The 20,979-nt window shown below is 47.1% G+C and overlaps 1 protein-coding gene across 9 annotated transcripts in view; it reads left to right on the top strand.

The window, feature by feature from the left end:
• Positions 1–20,979, top strand: part of LOC126923944 (mushroom body large-type Kenyon cell-specific protein 1) — a 104,365-nt gene that overhangs the window by 36,291 nt on the left and 47,095 nt on the right. For 4 of the 9 annotated variants that reach the window (XM_050737891.1, XM_050737892.1, XM_050737890.1 and 1 more), the window contains exon 2: positions 13,955–15,077. In XM_050737891.1, the coding sequence (XP_050593848.1) occupies positions 14,984–15,077 (94 nt within the window). In that variant the 5' untranslated portion in view covers positions 13,955–14,983. Of the gene's footprint in view, positions 1–13,954; positions 15,078–16,023; positions 17,616–18,870; positions 19,120–20,979 lie in introns of those variants that run through there. The other 5 variants (XM_050737895.1, XM_050737896.1, XM_050737888.1 and 2 more) reach the window with 5 other exon arrangements.

Here is a 20,979-nt window from a genome sequence, read left to right as displayed (position 1 = left end):
AGCGACATAAAAGAAATCGTTGGAGTTTAAGTAAGCGAAATGGTCGTAGAAAAAAGATCAATGAATGTATGTGCACTATCAGGGATCTGGCATCGTACGATTGAAACAGCTAAAATAACCATACAACGTACGATTAGTGTTCAGCTAGTAATAGTTCTTTCGGATGGAACGTTAAGTTGAAATTTCCGGAGATTAAATTGATTGAAAAAAAAAAAAAAAAAAAAAAAAAAAAAAAAAAAAAAAAAAAAAAAAAAATGACAAACGGAATGTTGCGCTAACGCAATGTCGGTCCTCGTCGGGTTAAATTTCGTATCATCTAGCGGTGCTGTCACAGGACTAGAGAAATTTTTTATATTCGTATATACCGTGAGAATGAAAGTACGTAGAAGTTGATAAAAAGCGCTACATTGGAAAATAAGAACGCGCCAATACTTTTGCAGCTTCTCACCGAGTTCCAAGAATTCCGAGATCAGATCGGATTATCTCGAAACAGATTAGAGCACGGAGAGTGCACTTCCAAAAATCGGATCGGAGGTAGTTGGCTAGAGGTTGGAGAAGTCTGAAGAACGTGGGATTTCCGGCATACATTTCCTCTCGTTGCTTGCGTTCCTCTACCCTCGTTTCTTTCATCCAACCGTCTTTCTTCGTACGTAAATGACTTAAGCCTCTCAGAAGGCAAATCGATCAGCCAGCCTTTTCATAAAGTTATTTAGTTATCCAGATACGTAATTAGAATTTGAACGTGTAGAAAGGGAAATGTAATTTTCATAAATTTTACCTCGAGTAAGGGAACATCATGGACACTCGTAAATTCGAAGGGAAATTTCGAAACGTGGTATTTTTGATTGTCATTCTCTCGTGCGTTTCAATTTGCGCAGCTGATCAGCGTGACTCGTGAGCGACTCGTATCACGAAGAGAAGCGGAGCGAGTCAAGGAATTGTTTGGAGAATGTCGGCTCTGTTCAGCGATACAGTGTTTACGAAAGCGTCGAAGGGAGATATTAAGTTATTATATTTCACGAGCAGTCTTTGTCTCCGTGAAATTCAACAATAAGCCTCTTATCAGCGAGCTACTTGGCGAAAAGAAACGCGTGTCGATGATCACGTTTAAAGAAAGCCGAGCGAAAACGTTTCCTGAAGACATATATTCCGGTAAAAGTTAGTATTTTCACGGTGTGGACGGAATTTTTAAAAAACGAGTTCTTGAAAGGTTGATCGTTCGATACGCATGGTAAAATTCACCTTCATCCAACAGTGTGACGTGTACGAACAGCGTGCCGGAGTCAACAAGTTGTTCAGCCGGACCACCCCTTCCCCCAACTAAATCCCACTTCCTATAATTAATAAACGTCATGTATCGTGGCAGTGCCGAGCAATTTAGATCAGAGTCGATGCGTCGCATCAAGACCTCTCGTCGGTCGGTTGATTTTCAAAGCGTATTTCAATTTTTGTTTCTCCCTTCGTTATTGATTCGCGTCTCGCGCCTTTTATTTACCAGTCAATTACATTCGCCAGGATTTTATTGGCCGTCTTGCACCTGACGTTTCATCGTGCGTTTTGTCGATTTTGTGTCCAGATCAACCGTCCCCACCTGCCCGCCCCCTCCCCCTTCAACCGTCCGCTCGTCGACTCGAACCAGACGGTGGCGCGCTATTTATTATATTTTTTGACGCTCGTTCGTAGAATAACTAAGGGGAAATCTGTCGGAAAATTGCAAATCGAAGGGAAAAGAAACGCGTCGCGCGACGAAACACACGTACATACATAGATAACGCGTAAACGTATCGGTAGTTCGTATAGGTATAAACGGCATTGTCATTTTGCGTGGTAGCTCCGTGCATCGGTCGCGTATAGCTTTGCAGCATTCCTATACCCCCAGCCCCTACAAGGGTCAACGTCCTTTTGCCTTTCGACGAAGCAATGGAGGAAATATTAATTTCAAGGTTTTTTGTCGAGCTTTCCCGGCCATGCTTCCTCCGATATTGGCAAAAGCGGAACCGAGGAAGAGTTCGCGGCAGGCCGGGACATTAATTTGCAAAGTCGTAAACAAGACGGCTGCTGTCGATACTTTTAATAAAATGCTAGTAATTAAATTGTGCGGGGGATCGGTAATGGTCGAACCGGTCCGGATCGAAGGACGTGCCCGGAGAACGTACGGAGCCGAGTGGTCGTCGGTTGAAAGGTAATATCGAACTCGTATTTTAGGTAGACGAGAGGTAGGTGGTGGTCGAGTCTAGGGAGTAAAAAAAAAAAAAAAAAGGGAAAGGAAAGAAGAGCAGAGGGGTCGTAGGGGAAAGAAACAAAAAAGGTCTGGTGAAAACAAAAAGGAATCCGCGTCTTTGGGAGTAGTGTGTTAGTTAACCCCCACTCACTCTCTCTCTCTCTCTCTCTCTTTTTCTTTCTTTATCTCTTTCTCTTTCTCTCTCTCTCTCTCTCTCTCTCGAGGGTGTCCGCTCGCGACAACTCATCCCTGCCGCCCCACTTCGCTGCACTTCCCTCACCCGATTCCCCACACCGCCACCTTCTACCTTCCTTTCGCTCTCTCTCTGTTCCATCTTTCGTGTCCTTTCTCCTCCTCCGGCTTCCTATCTCCTCGTTTCTGAAATTTTTGAATATCCGATCAATAGGTAGCTGCTCGCAGAGAAAAAAGGAGCCGAGGTGGGGAGGTATCGGATGGGTACTGCTGGAACTCCACCACCACCCCTATCCTCGCGATTCGTCGCGCTCTTCGAGACCGAGACATATCCGTTTTTTCTCCGAGAACGTCCGACCGATCTCTCGCTCCCACGATTAATTGCCGAGGTACCACTCGTTCCGCGAGTACATACCACCCTCCGGTACGTCGTCCTATAGCTCAACTCTGTTTCTTTTCTACCACCGGCGATGTATACGATCGCCGCGTTCTATCCTTAAGAGATATCGACGAGCTACCGATGGAAGGGTATAACGTCACAGCTTGGCCGTGGTCTGTTTAAAAATTTGCCAGCCGTTTCGCGGTATAAGCGCCTCCGGACCGTCTACCTTCGAGCGTCTCATGAAAATATTATTTTTCAAAAGTTGCTGTCTCGATCGTGGCCGGTCTTAGCGTGGTCTTAGAAGCCACTCGAATACGAAATCAGCCACCTGCCACGCTTCCATGCTCTAGCTATTATAGTTATTCTTATATACCAAGTAGCGGACAGTGAAATTGGACTATAACCAATTCATACTTCTTGAATCAGCCGCCACGCGACCCGTCCGCCCTTTTTAAACTCCGATGCCATGTTTCGCGGTGTTGAACTAAACGCCCCGATATTACCGCGTTCAGTTCGACACGCGATATCGCCCGGTGTTCCGCGCAGCGTCGACGAAAGAGAAAAAGAAAAAGAGTGGCGGCGCGGGGGTTGGACTGGCTGAGGCTAGGCACTTTCAAACTTTGAACGCCGTCGTCGCGTAAGCCACGCATTTTCATTTACCAAAAACGCGAAGCATAATAAGGGGGAAGATAAAAGTAAGCGTCAAAGCGGTAGAAGCGAGCACGCGGAACCCTCGAGGGGTTCCCCCGGAAAACGAATCCGCGAAACACGAACGGCGGTCGGGCGATGCAGCGGCGCGGGTGCAACGACTCTGCTGCAACCGGCTGCAACGTTGTCGAACGGCGCGCTTTTCATACCACCAGCCATCCAGTCATCGTCTTTACGCTAGGCTTACAGCGGAGCAAGAGGGGAGCAGGGGGAGAGCGGGCCATGTTTCGAAGCGTTTTATAATTGAGATCGTGGTGGTAACCGGGGGAGGCACAGCACGCGGTCTCCCGCCACCGGGAGAGGACGGGGGATCGATAGCATTTTTTTTCGGGGTAGGAACCCAGACGTACGTAGACTACGTACGTGGAGCGAAGGTGGCCGACGAGAAGGGGCTCGAATCGTGTGACACATCCACGCACAGCGACTGATATACCGTGCTACGTCGCCAGTTATGTACGTACGAGGGAACAGCCGGTAGAAAGGGGGTAGGAGGTGTACGACTGCGGACCGCTGGCTGGCAGGGTAGGAAAGTGGGCAGGGAGGGAGAGAGAACGGGCCTGGAGGGTCGCTCCGGCAGGCTTGCTTTTCGACAAAGAGGCGACGACGCTTTTTTATAATTGCGTTTTTAATTTGATGGATTCTTTGATGCGTTTCGTCGTATACTCGAGCGTGCGCGGAAGAGCGACCGATGGAGAGAAAAAGAGAGAAACCAGTGAGACGGGAAGGAGAGAAGGACGCGGACGCGTATGGAAGTGTTGGCATACGTGTACCGTAGGGGCGAAGGGTAGGGAATGGTAGGGAAGGGAAGAGAAGAGAAGAGAAGGGAAGAGAAGAGAAAGAAAGTGGAAAAAAGAGGAAGGAAAAGGGACGGACCGAACGATAGAAGCGAAACAGAAAAAGAGAGGAACACGGCGTCGTCCACGAGAGTTTTTTTCTGGCCCAGCACGAAGCCCTCTTTTCCTTTAACCACTCTTTCGCAATCCGTATAACGCGCACACATCTTCGTCTTCGTCACACCAGCGCGGCGAGAAACCGAGCTTTCCATATCGTACCTACGTACGTAGATGTACGTTGTATATAACCACGTGCCTACTTCGTCTTTTCCCTCCTTCTTTAGTCCGTTATACGTGTCCGTTTCTTTTTCTAAATTTTCTCTTCTACTCGTCCGGTCGAAGGGCTGTCTCGCTAAATTAATTTCAATTCCGTTTGCCACGTGCACTTCCGTTCTGTTAGATTTTCCAACCTCCTGACAATTTTTCCCTCTGTCCTAGCGAACGCAACGTGTCTTTCTGAGATTATTGGTCGCATCGAGAGAGAAGCAAGACGGAGCGATGTTGTCTTCTCCAGTATTGCACCGATGACATTCGTCGTGTGTGTCGTAAAATTTCGATTTCGACTCTATCGTACAATCATTTACCGGCTAATATTAGTATACTATGACTATATTAGTGACTCGACGAGTTGTAAATTACAGCTTATAGACTTCTCCGTCCTCTTTTACGATTTTACATCAAATAGGATAATCGAATGACTCGTAATTCATTTGTGAACTTATATTCGTCTTATTGTCACGTTTGTTATTATTTTACAAATTTACTGATAACGATAATAACTCGTAATCGAATTTTTCACTTCCTTTCTGAACTTCCTTTCGTGGATCGAAGGATTTTCGACAACGAGAGGAGAACTCGTTCGAGTAGTTAACGACATGGTAAACTAGCATAATGTGATCTGAATTTGCCGCAACGTGATACAGATTTAGACTTAAATCCAGTGTACCAACGCATTGACCTCATTCGACGACGTATAAGGATCAAGCGAACAAACAAAGCGAATTGAGCTGGTTCATCCGATGACGTATGGAGGTGGTAGAAAATTAGATCGCTATAGCTCATTAATGATCGCTCGGACGTGAAATAGCACCGTGATAATTTAATCGTTTCCTCGGGATTAATCGTTGACCGTTTTACTTGATGAATTTTTCAAAAGCGCGCGCACGCTCATAACTTTATGACGTTTCGATCGTGGTTTCGCCTCTAATGACATCAGCCTGCCTTTCGTTTTGAAACGACACGATTCGCAGCACGAGCTTTGAGCACGCGTATTTAACTCAGCAATGTGAGCAGTCACGCGTTTTCGAGTTTTTCGAACAGCGTTGGAGAGCACGCGGATGCAGCGGAACGATTTTTATTGCATTTCGCAGCGTGGAATCCCAGCTGGAAATTGCGTCCAGTGAAACGTTTTGTTTTACAACGTTCTCTATCCTCTCTCTCTCTCTCTCCCTCTCCCCCCCCCCCCTCTCTCTCTCTACTCTCCCTCCTATGCTTGTATTCACTGAACAGATTTTTTACGCTTTTTCCCAGCAACTCGTTTTCACAGAGGACATCATCGCAATCATCGGGTTCAGATCGAGTCGAAAATTGAGATTATCCTATTCACGCGGCGAAACTTTTAATGCGTTCGATCGCATTTCATCCGTCTACCAAAGTGAGATTAAATCAATCGTCGTACCATTGTCGCTCGGATGGCATTTCAGGCAAAGACAAGAGGAATTCTCTGCCCTCTTTAGTTCAAATGTTCTACCTAATGTTTGGAACCCCAAGGAAGCTGCAGATTTTTCGTAAAACTTTTTCATAATATCACCTTCTAATAATTAATTAAAATTTGAAAGAGGAGTATATAAAGATGGAGCATAATTTTTAAAACAGGGTACCTAGTTTTATTTATCACGAAATCGTATATCAAGCAGGTCTTGGTTTCGTTAGAAAAATAATTAATTTGGGGCGTATTTCATTCACTGATAATTAATCTGAAAAGGGTTAATGTATCGTAAAAGCAGCATCTCACATTGACGGAAAAGCTGCGTATGTAAACTAATATGTGTTCAGCTAAAAGACATACGCTACTCTCCTTGGTTAAATGGTTAAATCATTTACCATTTCGAGACTGAGAAAGACTTCAGTTTTATAATTTTCTTTGTACCGCCTTTGTTTCTCTTCGCTTAGTTAAAAATATTTAGTTATTGTTGTTTCGTAACAAAACGTGTCTGTCTGGTTTAACTATATTTAAGAGCTGAAAAGATACGAGGAATTAGAAATGTCTCGACGTATCTTAAAAAGTGGAGAAATGTTAGATAGGATACTTTAACAGTGTCCTGAGAATTTGGATTTAGTCAGCTATCTCAAGCCTTAAAAGCATTGTCTCTGCACTTTCATAATTAATTAAGTTATAACTTTATTCTGCGGCGTGGGTACGTTTTCATGCCTTGAAGAAATACGGTGAATTTTTTATAACAATAAATATGCAACATAATATTTTATAAAAACCAGTAGTGGTCTGGTGAAAACGTCGCCTTCTACATTTCCTTCGAAACTGGGAAAAATTACAGCATTCAAAAGCTTCAACACTTTTAGACACGTTTTACGAACAGATTATGTATGCTGTGAGAAACATTTTGAAATTTCGTTAATCCTGTTACGGGACTCGACTATCGTGATAACGTTGGTAAATTTGAAACAAATCTGAAAATATATACATGGAAATTACAAGATATCCGATACAAACGTACTTTTCACAAAGATCGCGAAGGTAATTAAAGCTCAATTATCTTTAACGCTTATTACACGTAGATATATTTGATACGATTATTCGTACTATATTTTAATTTTTTACTAAACGTGTCTTCGATGGTAATAAATATCGTGCAATTTCTATACACTGTATAATATTCTCAGATTGCCTTCAAATATAACCAATACAATCACGATACTCCTATCTGCCTACCAGTAAATGAAATTACAAACACATTCTGATAACACATGTTGCATAATACATGTATAAAAATTGCCTAGAGTAAACGTTGAAACACTTTCACCAGCCAGTATAGTATGTCTGTACATACGGTGATTTGTTCAACACACGTGTTAAACGTCGACCGCATTGTATCGACGCGCCGTGCAAATCCTTCGCGCAGCTGTAGCAAAGTCGAGCGCGGTGCAAAGTTTCCATCGACTATTTAACAATCGACGACATCTGCGACACTCGATGAATCCTCGGATCTCCCATGGCCGGTAACCGACGCAAAAAGTGCAGGGCAATGGAAAATATAATTAAAGACGGAGAAGTCAGCGGCGTGATCGTGGGTCGCGGATATTTATTGCTTTCTGGCCCTAAGAGATATGGGCTAAATCTCACGCCGTCGTTTTATACGGGGTAGAAAATGGCGTCTGAAGTGTTAGGGGTCGTATCCCTTTTACTCTGCGAGTCGGTATGAGCAGCAAGAGTCGGCGAAGGTGTCCAAAGTGTGTTCGTAACCGTAGAGCAGCGGAATAAGAAAAAGGTGTACAGAGGAGGAGAAAGTGGTGTGTGTGTGTGACTGTGTGTAAGCGAGCGAGCGAGCGAGCGAGCGAAAGAGAGAAAGGCGAGAGAAACGGGAGCCTAAATTTAGTAGACATCCAAAGTATAGTCATGGAAGCGTGCAAAGAGAAGGAGAGAGCGAGTTCGAGGAGAAACGACGAGGAGCATCACAGTGGCGAGAGGAGATTCACGGAGAGAACGGGGTGGGGTAACTCTGTGCTTTGGTGGCAACGGTTTAGGGTAGCAAAAGGAGGATACCAGAGGGTGGAAGCGGCGGCGGGCGGGAGGAGGGGGAGCGGAACGAACTGTTGCTTCCCCGAGAACCATGTCGTGCTGGTACTTCTAACACAGGATTCTCGAGAGCCTCCAAACAGGATTTAAGCGTTCTCACCGGCCACGAGGAGTATCTCTTCCAGTATTCCATACAATTTCCCTCAAAACGTTCCTCGATTCTGTACCTCCTCTTTGTTGTTGCCTCGCGCGTTCTCGTTTCAGATCTACGAAATTAGTATATCTTGTGTGTTTTCAAAAGCGGTCCAACGGAGACCACTTTTCGCACGGACGCCGATTGCATGCGGGCCAAAGTATACCTATGCACGGGTAAATCGGATTTTTTGAAATTTTTAATCGCAGAACACTCGACCGATGCTTAGTTTGCATAATTTCATCAATTTTACGTACACTTTGTTTCGTCGAGTTAACCAATTTGCCAAATAAACGGCTAACGCGGTATGTAGAGGAATAAAAAAAAAGAAAGAATTATAGAGGAAATGAGCGTAATTCCTACTCGATGATCACTAGGTTGTTCGACGGATTGGTCTATATCTGTGGGTAAGAAGAAAGTTGCAAACGAACGTGTCGGAACTCGAGGGAAGAAAAGACCTACCTATATAGCCTTCTGTGCATCCCTGTTACTTATTACTCCCTTTAACTTCGCGGCTGTATTTTCCACGCTCTCTGGGAGTTGCCTCGTGTCAGTAAATCAGACAACCGAGTCAGGCATCGGACTAAAGCCGTTCTCTCGAAATGCAGAATTTCGACGATCCACGTTGAATATTTCGCAACGAATAATACAATTAATATAGTAGATTTAAAGTACGAGTCGACTAGTCGAGTCAACGACTCGATTGAATTACTTTGAAGCCAATTTCTCAGATGTCTGTCGTACGTTGAAAAATGTCAGAGATATAGGTACATGGTGATATAGCACATGTATAGGTATGTAACGCGATAGGTGACCATCGTACAGATTCTGTGCCAGAATTTAAAAATCTTTGCAAACCCGAACACGATTTCGGGGGTGCAGCCAACCGTTCAACGTTCACAGATTCGATCAAAAGAGGTCGAGCGCGACGAGGGTTTCGTGGTCAATTGTGTCACCCTCTCTAAAACAACCGGACCAGAATCTCGCTCGCACATTAATGTTTCTTTTTCCGTAAAAAGTCAGTTGCTTCGTAAAAAGAATTTTTACGCTCTCGCGCATCGTCCTTCCACGGTGTTCGGTCAAATTGAAAGTCAACGGTATCCCGGTGGAAGAACCGTTCCGCGAGGCGATTCAAAGAGCACAGGTGGCCTTTAAATATGAGCGTCGTGGAACGTACGAAAAACTCGGGGTGCGAAAGCAAGGGAGGACCGGCGAAGTGCGTGTGTGGCCTGGAGGGTGGCGGCGTCAGCGGAGGTACGGGGCGAGGTGGATGGAGGACACTGGACCGGAGAGAAAAGAAGGAGACGTGACGAGGAAGAGAGCAAGAGAGTAAGAAGAGAGGGGTGGTGTCGGTAAGGGAAAGAAGAAAAAGAGGCCGTGAACGAGTATGCGTGAGAGGATATACGCGTGGTCGTATGTGAGCCGAGGGGGAAGAAAAAGAGGGACGAAGACGAAGAGAAAAGAATAGAGGAGGAAGAAAGAGGAGGAGGCGAGGAAGGACGTAAAACAAAGTAACGACGAAATGCACTTCCCCCTTTACGCCGTCCCTGGCTCTCGCCCGGAGGGAAACGTCGAACGAAACGTTAAAAACTGGGAAGAGGAATGAGAGCGCGGGGGTGCTAGGTGGTGGCTCGTCGGTCGGGAGGGTCGGTGGGCCCCGTGGAGGCGCAAGGCGGAGGGTTGAGGGTGGGTTTGCTGTGGCAGCCGGGCCACCCTGGAAGGGTGCCGGGAGGTTATGACAGCCGAGGTATTGAGCGGATCCTTCGTTAAAAAAACGAGAAGCACCGTGCTGAGGCGCGTGGAACAGAGACGGATACGGAACAGAGGGAGAGAAAAAGTGGAAGAGAAGGCGAGATAGCGAGAAAGAGAAAACGAAAGCCGTGCGAGGGACCGAGAGTGAGCGGGGAAGAAAGACGAAAAAGGAGATAGAGAAAAGAGGAGCAGTCGAGGTAGATGGAGAAAGAGAGTGCACGACTGCCGCCGCCGCCGCCGCCGCCGCCGCCGCCGCCACCGCTGCCCCGCCGCCACCGTCGCCGCTGTTGCTGCTGCCGCTAGAACCGCCGGTGGAGGTGGTCCAAGGGGTGAGACCAAGTAACCGAATCCAACGCACCCTTGCCTCGCGCCCATTGCCTCCCCCAGCAGAGAAAAAACCGAGTGCACCATCTCCCCCACTTCTCTCCTCCACCTCATCCTCCACCTTTTCCATCTCCTCCTCTACCATCTCCATCTCCACCTCCTCATCCTCATCCTCGTCCTCATCCTCATCCTCATCCTCCTTCTCGACCGCCCCTGACTGCTCTTCCTGAAGCAGTCCTACACTCTGCCCTCCCCACCGCCACGCTTCTCTATCTTCCTCCCTCGTCATCGAGTTTCTTCCGCCACGAAAAAAATACTTCAACTTCGAATGACGTTACGAGCGACCTCCGATCGAACGCGACGAATCTTTGCGCGCTCCTCGACAGTCACGCGCCAACGACTTCGCGACTACTTATTAACTTTTACCGTTCTGGCCGAGGGTACTCGTTACAACGATCGATATATTCTAATCGCGAGTCTAATTAACCAGAAATCGACTGGAAGGAATTTCAGTCGGATCGGTCCGATTCTTTCGATTACTCTTCGTCCAACGATTATCCGTAAAATTCCAGCATTATCATCCGTATTTCGATGAACAACGATCTACAAAATTCTGATCTATCTTCTATGTTCCAAATCTTCTACCGAATAGCCTACTATTAACTATAAGATCTTATCGATCGTCCGAGAGTTGGCGGTTTTGGGAAACGACGTGCCCCATTTGCAACAATGCTAACGATGATCTACGATCGGCCGATTTGTAAGCGTTGTACCTTTCTACGATTGTCAGAGAGTACGTTGAAATCGCGATTACGTCGGCTTGAAATCGACAAGTCCGCATAGTGCAAGGCCATTGCAGAGATGTAGAAAAGAAAACATGGATAGTAGAAATGGCCGTGTGGATGTACTTAAAGAAGAGAGAAAGAGAAGGACGGTGAGATAGTGAGGGAAGATGGGACAGGGGAATCGAGACCGTTTGTTCGTCGACGGAAATGCAGGCTGGACACGGAACGACGGAAAACGAAGCGAGTGTGTGCGAAGCACTCCCCGGATTCGCGTAATGGGAAAATCGATTAGGAACCGAGCGAGTAAGGTGACCGTCCAAGATGTACAGATACACCAAGGAGAGTTGTTAGCTCTTCTACATCCGCAGAATTAAACGAGTCGTGAAAAAATAATTTTTCGAATTCGATCGGCCGATCGAACGGCTACTACGTAAGGTTATTTAAATTCCCAAACGTACAATCATGATTAAAATACTTATTAGCTGAAAAATCTTAGGATATTCGTTGTGCTTCGTTCGTTATCGACGAGTTGTATCGTAATGACTCATCTAACTTCTTATTTTATAGAGAAAGCACCTGTACTGCGAACGTGTCGACTATTTTATTTAAAAATGCGTGCAATTTGATATTCTTAAATCGCGTGAAATATCGAAATTTTATTAAAGAAGAAGTCCCAAGATATTCGAGAACGCAAGTGTATGTAATTAGAAATTGAAAAGAGGAAGAAACGAAAGGAAGATAAACGTCGAAATCGAAAGGTCGAACAAAGAAATACTTAATATGGCAAAACTCGAGCATCTTAGAACTCCGACCACTTCAAGGTACTCTGAGAGTCTAGTCACTTTTCCCTCGCCCAGCATGCCTGCGAAGGTTCAATGACATCGGTAGAAGCTCCCGTACACGTACACAGAGGCGCACCGAGCTGAAAGTGGAACGCGTAGCAAAAGCGTTCGCTTTTTTTTTCTAACGATTGGGGACGGTTGAGGGGAGATAGAGAGATTATGGGAAACTACCGGTGGAATTTCCCTAATTACTCGAGTACCACTACCAAAACGTCAACGAAATTTCAAGTTCTTTTTTTTTCTTTTCTCTTTCGAGCAGCGGATGCTTGTGAAAGTTTAACGACGCCGACGAAAACTTGGATGCATCCTCACGCGACCCTCGGAAAATGTGGAACAAACGTGTAGAACTGCAGAACAGAAAGTGCCGTATGTTTCATCGATATTGTTCGTATAGGCTTACCTAGCACGAGTATCCAATCGATCTTCCAGCGTCAGTGATATCGCCGTACTAGCCCACGGCTAGCTTCTATTCATCGAACGGCGTCCATGCGCGAGTGGAATATCAACACAGAGAATCAAACGCTTTTAACGAATGCTGCCGCTCCGATTTTGATCACCTACACCGTATGTGTCATATCAACGAAATACTATCGATCTTCCGCCTCCTGACAAGTAGATGAAGATCGATCTCGACCCTGTCCGCTGGCAACCTCAAGTCTCGCTACCTCGTGTTTATTACAGAATTTACGATCAGGTAGAACATTTACATTAAAAAAAAAAGAGAGAACATTGCTGGAATCTTCTCTTTAAAGTTTCTACAGAACGAGGGATGCTAGGAATATCGTTTAATTGCCGTGCAATCTCGTCCACGTTGTTAAGATTAGAATAAGATGCGCATCACACACGTAAGAGGAGTTACATTTCGAAGCCACCTAACTATTCTCTTTGTTCGTATATGTGAGCACGCGCTATTCCGCTCGTGTCGTCCGCTAGCACGTGTAGCCGAGAGTTACTCGAAAGTTTGTTGGTGGAAAAGCGAACGAAAAGAAAGGGAAAACCTTGATGCGAGAGAGAGAGAGAGAGAGAGAGAGAGAGAGAGAGAGAGAGAGAAAATGGGCCCGCGTGGGAAAAAGGTGGAAGGCGAAATAGAGAAAGGCAAATTAGGTGATGTTTGATTTTCGGCGACGAAGAGGAAGTTAGGCGCGTGAGTAGGGCGGATATCTCGACAACAAAGGCGATGGAGCGAAGGAGTTTCGCGATGAACGTAAGAGAATCAAGGGGCTGGTAAGGTAGGACACGGGGGCGCAAAGGGGGGGGCGAGGATAGAGGGAACCGAGAAGGAAGGAGGTGAACGGTGGTCGAGAGGGGAATAGGGCAAGTAGAAAGGACGAGGGTGTCCGCGGGGGCGGATGAAAGGACGCTTACCAGCTACTACCTATTGATCGCCAATTCTTTTTCTCTTGTTGCATATTAGGCGCACTCTGCCTCCTCTCTCTTTCTCTCGGCGGTACGCTCTCCCACCCCCTTGCAGGCGTAGAACGCGCGAATCCGCCCCTATAGCTACCCTCCGACCACCCTGCGCGCCTCTTCCTCTTCCCCTTTCTCCCGTCCCCTCGCCACCCCCCATCCTCCTACCCTTCCTGCCCATATCGCGTCACCGCGCGAGAGTGCGAGTCTCCCCTACTACCTTTCCTACCTACACCATCGGCCCTGACGTTCTTCTTACCGGCAATGTTTCATTTCGAGTAGCGGCACCCTTTCTGTTTCGGGGTGGGGCCAGCACCCATCGCTCCTTACACGCAGGTGTCGCGAGAACCTTTGTCTACCTCGAATGCTCGTCCGATTTCTCGAGCAACCGTGATCAGGATCGAACAGTGTCTCGATCGTTTCGGTCGTTCGTCGATCGTGAAAGGAATCTAACCGATCGAGAGATCGAGAGATCGATCGATCGTGTCTATAGATAAAGCGATGTTATATTACGATGGTATCGGGGGAAGGATAACGAAGATTCCGAAATTTGTGTTACAGGTAACGTTCGATCGAGTAGCGGTTTCCTCGAAAGGAGGCCGGACGAGAGGATCGGAGGGGTGAGCGTGAACGGCGAAATCGGTTGAAGCGAAAGAAAGCCGAAAGAGGAAGTAAAAGGCAGGACTTGCCGGCGGCGACAGACTGCACTCTCGCACCGTTCAGGGCGCAAGCGTGCACGTATGTTGTGCGTTTCCGTGCCCTAACCCTGTCTCAACACGAGAGAGTAGTCGTTTCTCGGCGTTCTCATCCCTACTCCAGCAACATCGCCGCCGTTGCCGCCACCGTTATCGCCACCGCCACCGCCGCCGTTACCGCTACCGCTACCGCCACCGCCACCGTCACCGACGCTGCTATCGGCTCACCATCCCTCCAACGTTTGCAAAGAAGCACCGCCATAGCCGACGTAACGACGACGACGACGACGACGACGACGACAACGACGAACACCAACAACAACACGAGGACGACGACGACGACGACGACAACGACGACGGCGACAAAGAAGTATAGAAGGAGAAGGAAGACGAAGACAAGAACGTTGACGAAAATCGCGATCGCCAACACTAACTTGACCATCGGGCTTCCATCATCGGCCCTCGAACATTTTGCCCGGTCTTGGTGCACGTTACGCCACGCGTGACGTCGTATCCAGCGTGCACGTTAGAGCGGCAGTGTGCACTACCTTCTCCCCTCGTATCCTGCTCGCGCACGCCTTGAGTCGACGGCGCGCGTCCAACGACGAAGAAACATTGGACGAACTACGACGAACGAAATCAAAAGGAGCAGCGGATCGAGAAAGTCGATCGATCGAACGTTGAGACAGGAGCAAGGGAAACGGAAGGAAGAGCAGGAGGTGGAGGAGGACGAGGACGAGGACGGGAACGACAACGGCGACGACGACGACAACGACGACGAGGACGTGGACGGAGGACGGCCGGTGGCGTGGGGGGTGGACATCCACGCGGGAACTCGAGGCAGGCGCACCCGGCCGGCACGCACACACATTCATTCTAAGATGTGATTTCAAAAATGGCGGATTGCCCCTATGCCCGTTGCATACAGGAACGCAGACACATCCGACGGGAGCTGCTGCGATGGACAAAGAATATGGTCTTCGTAGTCGGTGAGTTAAATTGCGACCAACGGTTTCATCCCTCTCTGGGTCGCGAACTCTGCGATCGGAGAGCACGCATCGAACCTATTCCTTAACATTTTTCTCTTTAATCTCGAACCATAATTTTTGAATAACTGATAATCATATAATTGTTACGTTCTATGGCAGTCTATATACAGATGTTAGGGATAATTCGTACGATCATGTTGACTCACGTTCCGAATCTCACATGCTGGTGACTCTCCGAATATGTCAAGGATATATAGATACAATAACAGAGTCAAGCATCTATGTGTGATGCAGGAGAGAGAGAGAGAGAGAGAGAGAGAGAGAGAGAGAGAGAGAGATGAGGTTACGAAGGGTGGGGTGAGTCTGGGGTTTGAGTGGCGAGAGGATGAGGGCGGGAACGGGAGGCAGAGGGGTCAAAGAGGGGAAGAGGGAAAGATAGAAAGAGAGAGAACGAACGCCGGTGGTGAGACCTGTTGCGAACCCGAAACGCCGAATCCTGGTTGACTGTGAGCCAGGCGTGACTCCTACTCGTGTCCGTACGTTCAACAGGGTGGTTGCACGTTGTCGAGAAACAGAGCAATATTTCGCGCGTATATCTCTCCGAGGGTTGCTAAATTCTACGATATTTCACCTCTCTGTACAATTTTCATGAAATAACACCTCTCCCGACGTCGTGCCACAGATAAGGCTAAACTTCCCAGTTGCGAATTTTAATCTTTGCTCCATTTACGAGTTCGTTTTCGGACAACGAACGGACGAAAATGGGGATCTTGTACGCGTGAATGCGCAATTATCGAAAAACAGACTGTATTCTTAATTATATATCTTTTTTTTTTTCAAATCTATTTACACCTAAAAATGAGTATTTCGAAAAGTTGGAAATTAAAAAATATTCGGCGGAAAATTGTCGATTTTGTTTTCGATCAGACGGTCGTGAGACGGACGAAAAAGAAGTATAGCGTTGCTCTCGTGCGGCAGCCCCTCTCCGCGGAAGCTGCCTCGGGCAGCGCCGACACCATCGCACCCGCGACAGCTTCTACGTAAGAGAGTAAGGCGCGCAGAGAATACTGCACAAGCTGCGTGCCTTGACCACAGACAACCGAGCGATCCCGGCCGCCGCCCGAAACCTTCTTTTCTTCTTCTTACTACCTCCCTTCTTTCTCCTTCTCCCTTTTCCCTCTTCCCGATCCGCATCCCTCTATTGCCCGCTCGTCGCTTACGCCCCCACCATTATTCTCCTACTCCCCCTTCGCTCCCTCCTTCTTCCGCCTTTGGGTTAGTCCGTCAAGAGAAGAGTTCTGCTACTCGTAGAAGGCGCGTTTCCACGCGCGCCGCTGTTGCGTGCACTCGCCGTTACGCTTCTTCCTCCACTTTCGTAACCTCACCCTACGTCCCCCTTTTTCCTTCTCCTCCGCCACCTTGCGGCCCCCTCGCGACCCCTCCGTTACCTTTATTCCCCCATCAGACTAGCTTCGTTGTCCCTACTACCTCTTCTCTCGTTCGCGTCTCTCCTCATTTCGGAACGCAGCTGCCGCTGGTGGTCGAGAAATTTTCGCGAGTCCTTCCCAACCCCCTCGATCCTTCCACCTCGCCCGATCCTCCCCCGCCCTCTCCCAACTCTTACACCCGCCCTTCGATTTCTTCCCAAACCCCTGGTATTTCCACTTTTTTCTTCGCGATCGGTTCTCCTCCTCTCTCGGCCGCCGAAGATTCTAAAAAGCAAGGTGGTAGTGGCTCGTTGCCGAGAAAAGGAGAAAGAGAAAGCGGAAACGCGGGGTGTAGGAGAGCGCGAGGAAGAGCTGCGTATGTGCGCGTTAGACCTCTGCCGGCGTACTCCTCTCGAGACTTCCATGATCTTCGGAGATCAACCAGTAAGCGTTCGGGAAAGGGTGACGAAGGATAGCAGCAGGCTTTTGAAATCCACGAGTGCCTCTATTTCTCACATCTCGCACCAGTAGCGCTCTTTCTTTGGTGGTGCAACGTGGCCTGATACAGAAAGAGAGAGAGAGAGTTGTCGAGTGTTCCGTAGGACCGTGAAAGAAATTCATGGTGTCAGTGTCGTCGTCGTCGTCATCGTGGTTCAGTGTCGTCGATTATGCTCCGAGATATCAAGATGTTGCTCCACGCTCTTGCGACTTCGCTGTGAACCGACCGCGATCGTTCTGCCTCACGCGAGCAACCGCTATCGCGACCTGTTACGTTGCACGTGTTGCTTGAACGTGTACGCGCGGCGATCGATGCCGAGGGTTTTGAAAATTTTCGAGTACGGAAAGTGGTCGTAACTGGTAATCTACATCGAACGGATTAATCACGCGTGACTGTTGCGTGCGTGTCGAACCGGAGATAATGAAGCGATGCCATTTCCCATCGATTCGAATCTTCGGATCGATGCTGGACGTGACATCGGGCCGCGAGATTTTTGCACGTCGCGATTAAGAACGGTAAGGATGCCGATTCGCCGTGGCTGTATTCTCGCGAGGACGTCGCACAACCACACGACACGGGAGATTACCAGGAACAAGAGGATCGACGTGTAGAGTACGTATATACAGAGTGAAAATATTTGCAGACAGATCTGCAGCTCTGACAGATAGGTACGCCACGTGTACTCGCTCGGAGAGCATTTGTTGACGCTCGTTGCTGATGCATTCAAACTAGAGAAGTATATGTACAACATACATATCGAATGAAAATCCCCGTTGTGATGTACACCGTCGAAAATTAAAATGGAACGTTAAAAATTTTGTACGTAACACGATCGAGCCGCGGTAGGCCTATGAAAATTCGTGCTGATCGACGCGAGATACAGCGAGAAAGAGAGAGAGAGAGAGAGAGTGAGAGAGAGAGAGATTTGTTTTTCCATCAAATTGAAAACAAAAAATTCGACGGCCGAAAGTTTATTTGCTCTCCCTATTGCTCGTTACATTGTGCAAGATAAACGAATACTTTGCAAGGGTACAATTTTCCGCTCGCCTATTCCGTTCTTTTTTTTCCCATTGTACCATACTCATACCCGTACCACCGGTTTTCTCGAAAACGCTCGCCTCCAAGGCGCAAGGGAGGAAAGGACCGAGAATGGCGAAGAGGGATGAGGAGGTAGGAAAAGCAGGAGTGTTCGGGTGGGTGCAGTTACTGCTGATCGTTAAAAGGCGCATAAAAAAAAAGGTCGTGAGAGGGGGAGGCGAGAGGAAGCAGCGCGAGAAGTAACAATAAAAATTCGTGGGCATTCGTGTTTCGTCGCCGAGATAGGAACGAGACGTTCAAGGGGGTGAAACGGCAAGGGAACGAGGAGAAGGAGGTGGTGGAGGAGAAGGAGGAGGAGGAGGAGGAGGAGAGAATGAAGGCGAAGGAGGAGAAGGAGGAGAAGGAAGGAGGAGGAGAAGAAGGAGTCGGTGGAGGAAAGGGAGGAGTAAGGGGCATGGAGGAGGGTCAGGGGTGATCAGGGCGAGGAAGATGGGAGGGTGCAGTGGCGACGGGTGTCGGTGCAGGCGCAGCGAGGGTGGCGGGTAGCGAGACTCCGAGGGTGGAAGTGGAGGATGGGTATGGCGGAGCAGGGTGCGTAATGAAACGATATTGAGTAGCCGTGGTAGGGAGGCTGGTGACGAAGGGTGGGGGTCGTCTTCAGCCCTCTCCGTCGATTGACCTCGCTTCGACGAGGCGAAGCAAGCCGCGCGCGGAGGGGTGAGACGAAGTGAGACGAGGCGAATACGAACGGTGGGGGTGAGTGGCCCACAGGGGCGGACGTGGCGAGAAGGGTGGTTCGGTGGGGGATGAAATGCCGAGCGATCCTACGTGGCCTACCAGGAAGGGAGACCCAAGTTAAATTGACGAAAATGACGCGGCACCTTCTTTTTGTCTTTATCTACTCTTCGCCGGGCGATGCAACGCCTTGGAACGCCTCCCGAAAAACTTCAAAGCGGCATTAGTGCTCGAAAGCACGATCTAACGAACCGCGCTCGAGAGAGAACCGGCAAAAGGACGACTTTGTGGTTACTGCGTGGAATGGCACTCTATCAAACGACCCGACGACTCGATATTCAATGTGAGTTTTACTCGTCCGTGTCGTTTGATATTATTCTTATTTGCTGCATCGACTGTACGCCGACGCGTTTTCTTTACACCGATTCGTGCGATGCCTACACAGAGAAATTATTTTTCCAAGTATCCTTTTGGTCTCGCTAACGCGGCCGCGATCAAATTTCCCCTTGTTAATTTTTCATTCCAAGTGGGAATATTTTGTTACGGTAATATCGGGCGAAAAGCGCAAACTTTGCGCATATTAATATTTTATAAAATATTTTTCGCCATGTGTAAATGAGCCCAGGCATCGCGTGTAAACAATTTCGAAAATTACCAACGAACCGTGTCGAGCTGTTTTTTAAAACGTGGAAAATGAGTTAATACTCAGATGGAAGCGCATAATAATCCATTAAATGATCACATGCCCTGTCAGATAATTACGAAGCTTGACAGAAATTAATATCAATAAACGATATTAATGATCATTCTCCTTGTAAAATATAACGGACGTGTTGCAGCGAGTAGTCGATTTTAGTTGTAAAATTCATATTGTACACCGGTAATTTTGTCCCCTTTGTACTTGATAAATTATCTCTTTCGCGATACAATTTCTTTTTCGTTTTATCAGTTTTGTCTACCAGTTATCTGTCCCATGTATTATTTAAATCGTGCTGTGCAACAGCGCAAGTAGCTTCCATAGAACGGTCTATATGGTTCAGACATATTTTATTGCGATTATCAAGATTTTTAAGTACCTACAGATCCAATTATTTTCACTTTTCTATCTGAACGTTATATTTATCTTGTACGAAATAAACGAAACGGTAAAGAAGATGCAACAAATTCGTAACGAAAGCGTGTATAGTACTCACGAATATGTGGATATTCGGCTCCGTTGGTTACACTTGTTAGCTGCATTCGTTGGTTGCATTCGTAGGTTAGTTAAATTTTAGATATACCTTGTGTATTATCCTCATAAGATCCGCTTTTACCCGTCATAAATCAAGAAAGTAGGCCTTACAGGCAATTTTGACCGATTTATGAAATTCTCGATCGATAATGTACAAAGTAACAACGATTATCTTCTTCTCTTTCGTTTCTATTACTTTGCATCCTAGTTTTTAACGCGCGTGGTTCCTGGACGCTAATTCACCGGCGATTACATTCGATACGATCGTAATTCGCGAAATTTAGCAATGATTTAAAAAACCAGCCGAAACTGAAGAAATCTTTCGTTTTACACGTCCCCGATAATCCATAAGCGGTTTTTAGAAAAACAAATTGCAAACACACAAAAAGGTCAATAGCACTACAAACGATGTACGTATAAATCGTGACGATCGAAATCCGAACGAATCGTCTACTAGTTTCCTAAAGTGTCCTCTATGAGTCAGCACTTTCGTGGTCTTAAGACACAACCGCCTAATCTGTCGGTAATTTAACGTATGGTTACATGGGTAACTGTGTTTAGTTTCGAAGCATAAGTAATTTTAGCTTAGGAGTTTGATTTGGTGTTAAGTTAACCATTTAACGGTGTAATCGAATAAAGAAATATTTAGTACGGATAGTTTCATAGCTATGTAATTATTTCGTTATTTATATTTCGGTAATATCTTTATCACCAAGATCCCTAGCTAATGATGTTTGTATGAGTAAATTGACAAGTTACAAGTCATAGGTTAGAAAATATTTTTTCATCGTTTCGTAATTTTTCGTCAGATAAGATGATCGGATAACCTGCAGTTTCATTTGTTTCATCAGCCAATCTGTTCCTGTATGTGCTACGCGAGACTATTGATATTGGTAATTCGTAATTTGTGACTTGTAAACCAATTGTGTTAGTCGATCTATAGATGCAAAAATACATCCTTCTAACCTTTCA

The sequence above is a fragment of the Bombus affinis genome, chromosome 14 (genome assembly GCF_024516045.1).
Source record: "Bombus affinis isolate iyBomAffi1 chromosome 14, iyBomAffi1.2, whole genome shotgun sequence".
Lineage (NCBI taxonomy): Eukaryota > Metazoa > Arthropoda > Insecta > Hymenoptera > Apidae > Bombus > Bombus affinis.
Note: the sequence above shows the minus strand (reverse complement) of the source record. Positions and strands in the feature narration are given on the sequence as shown.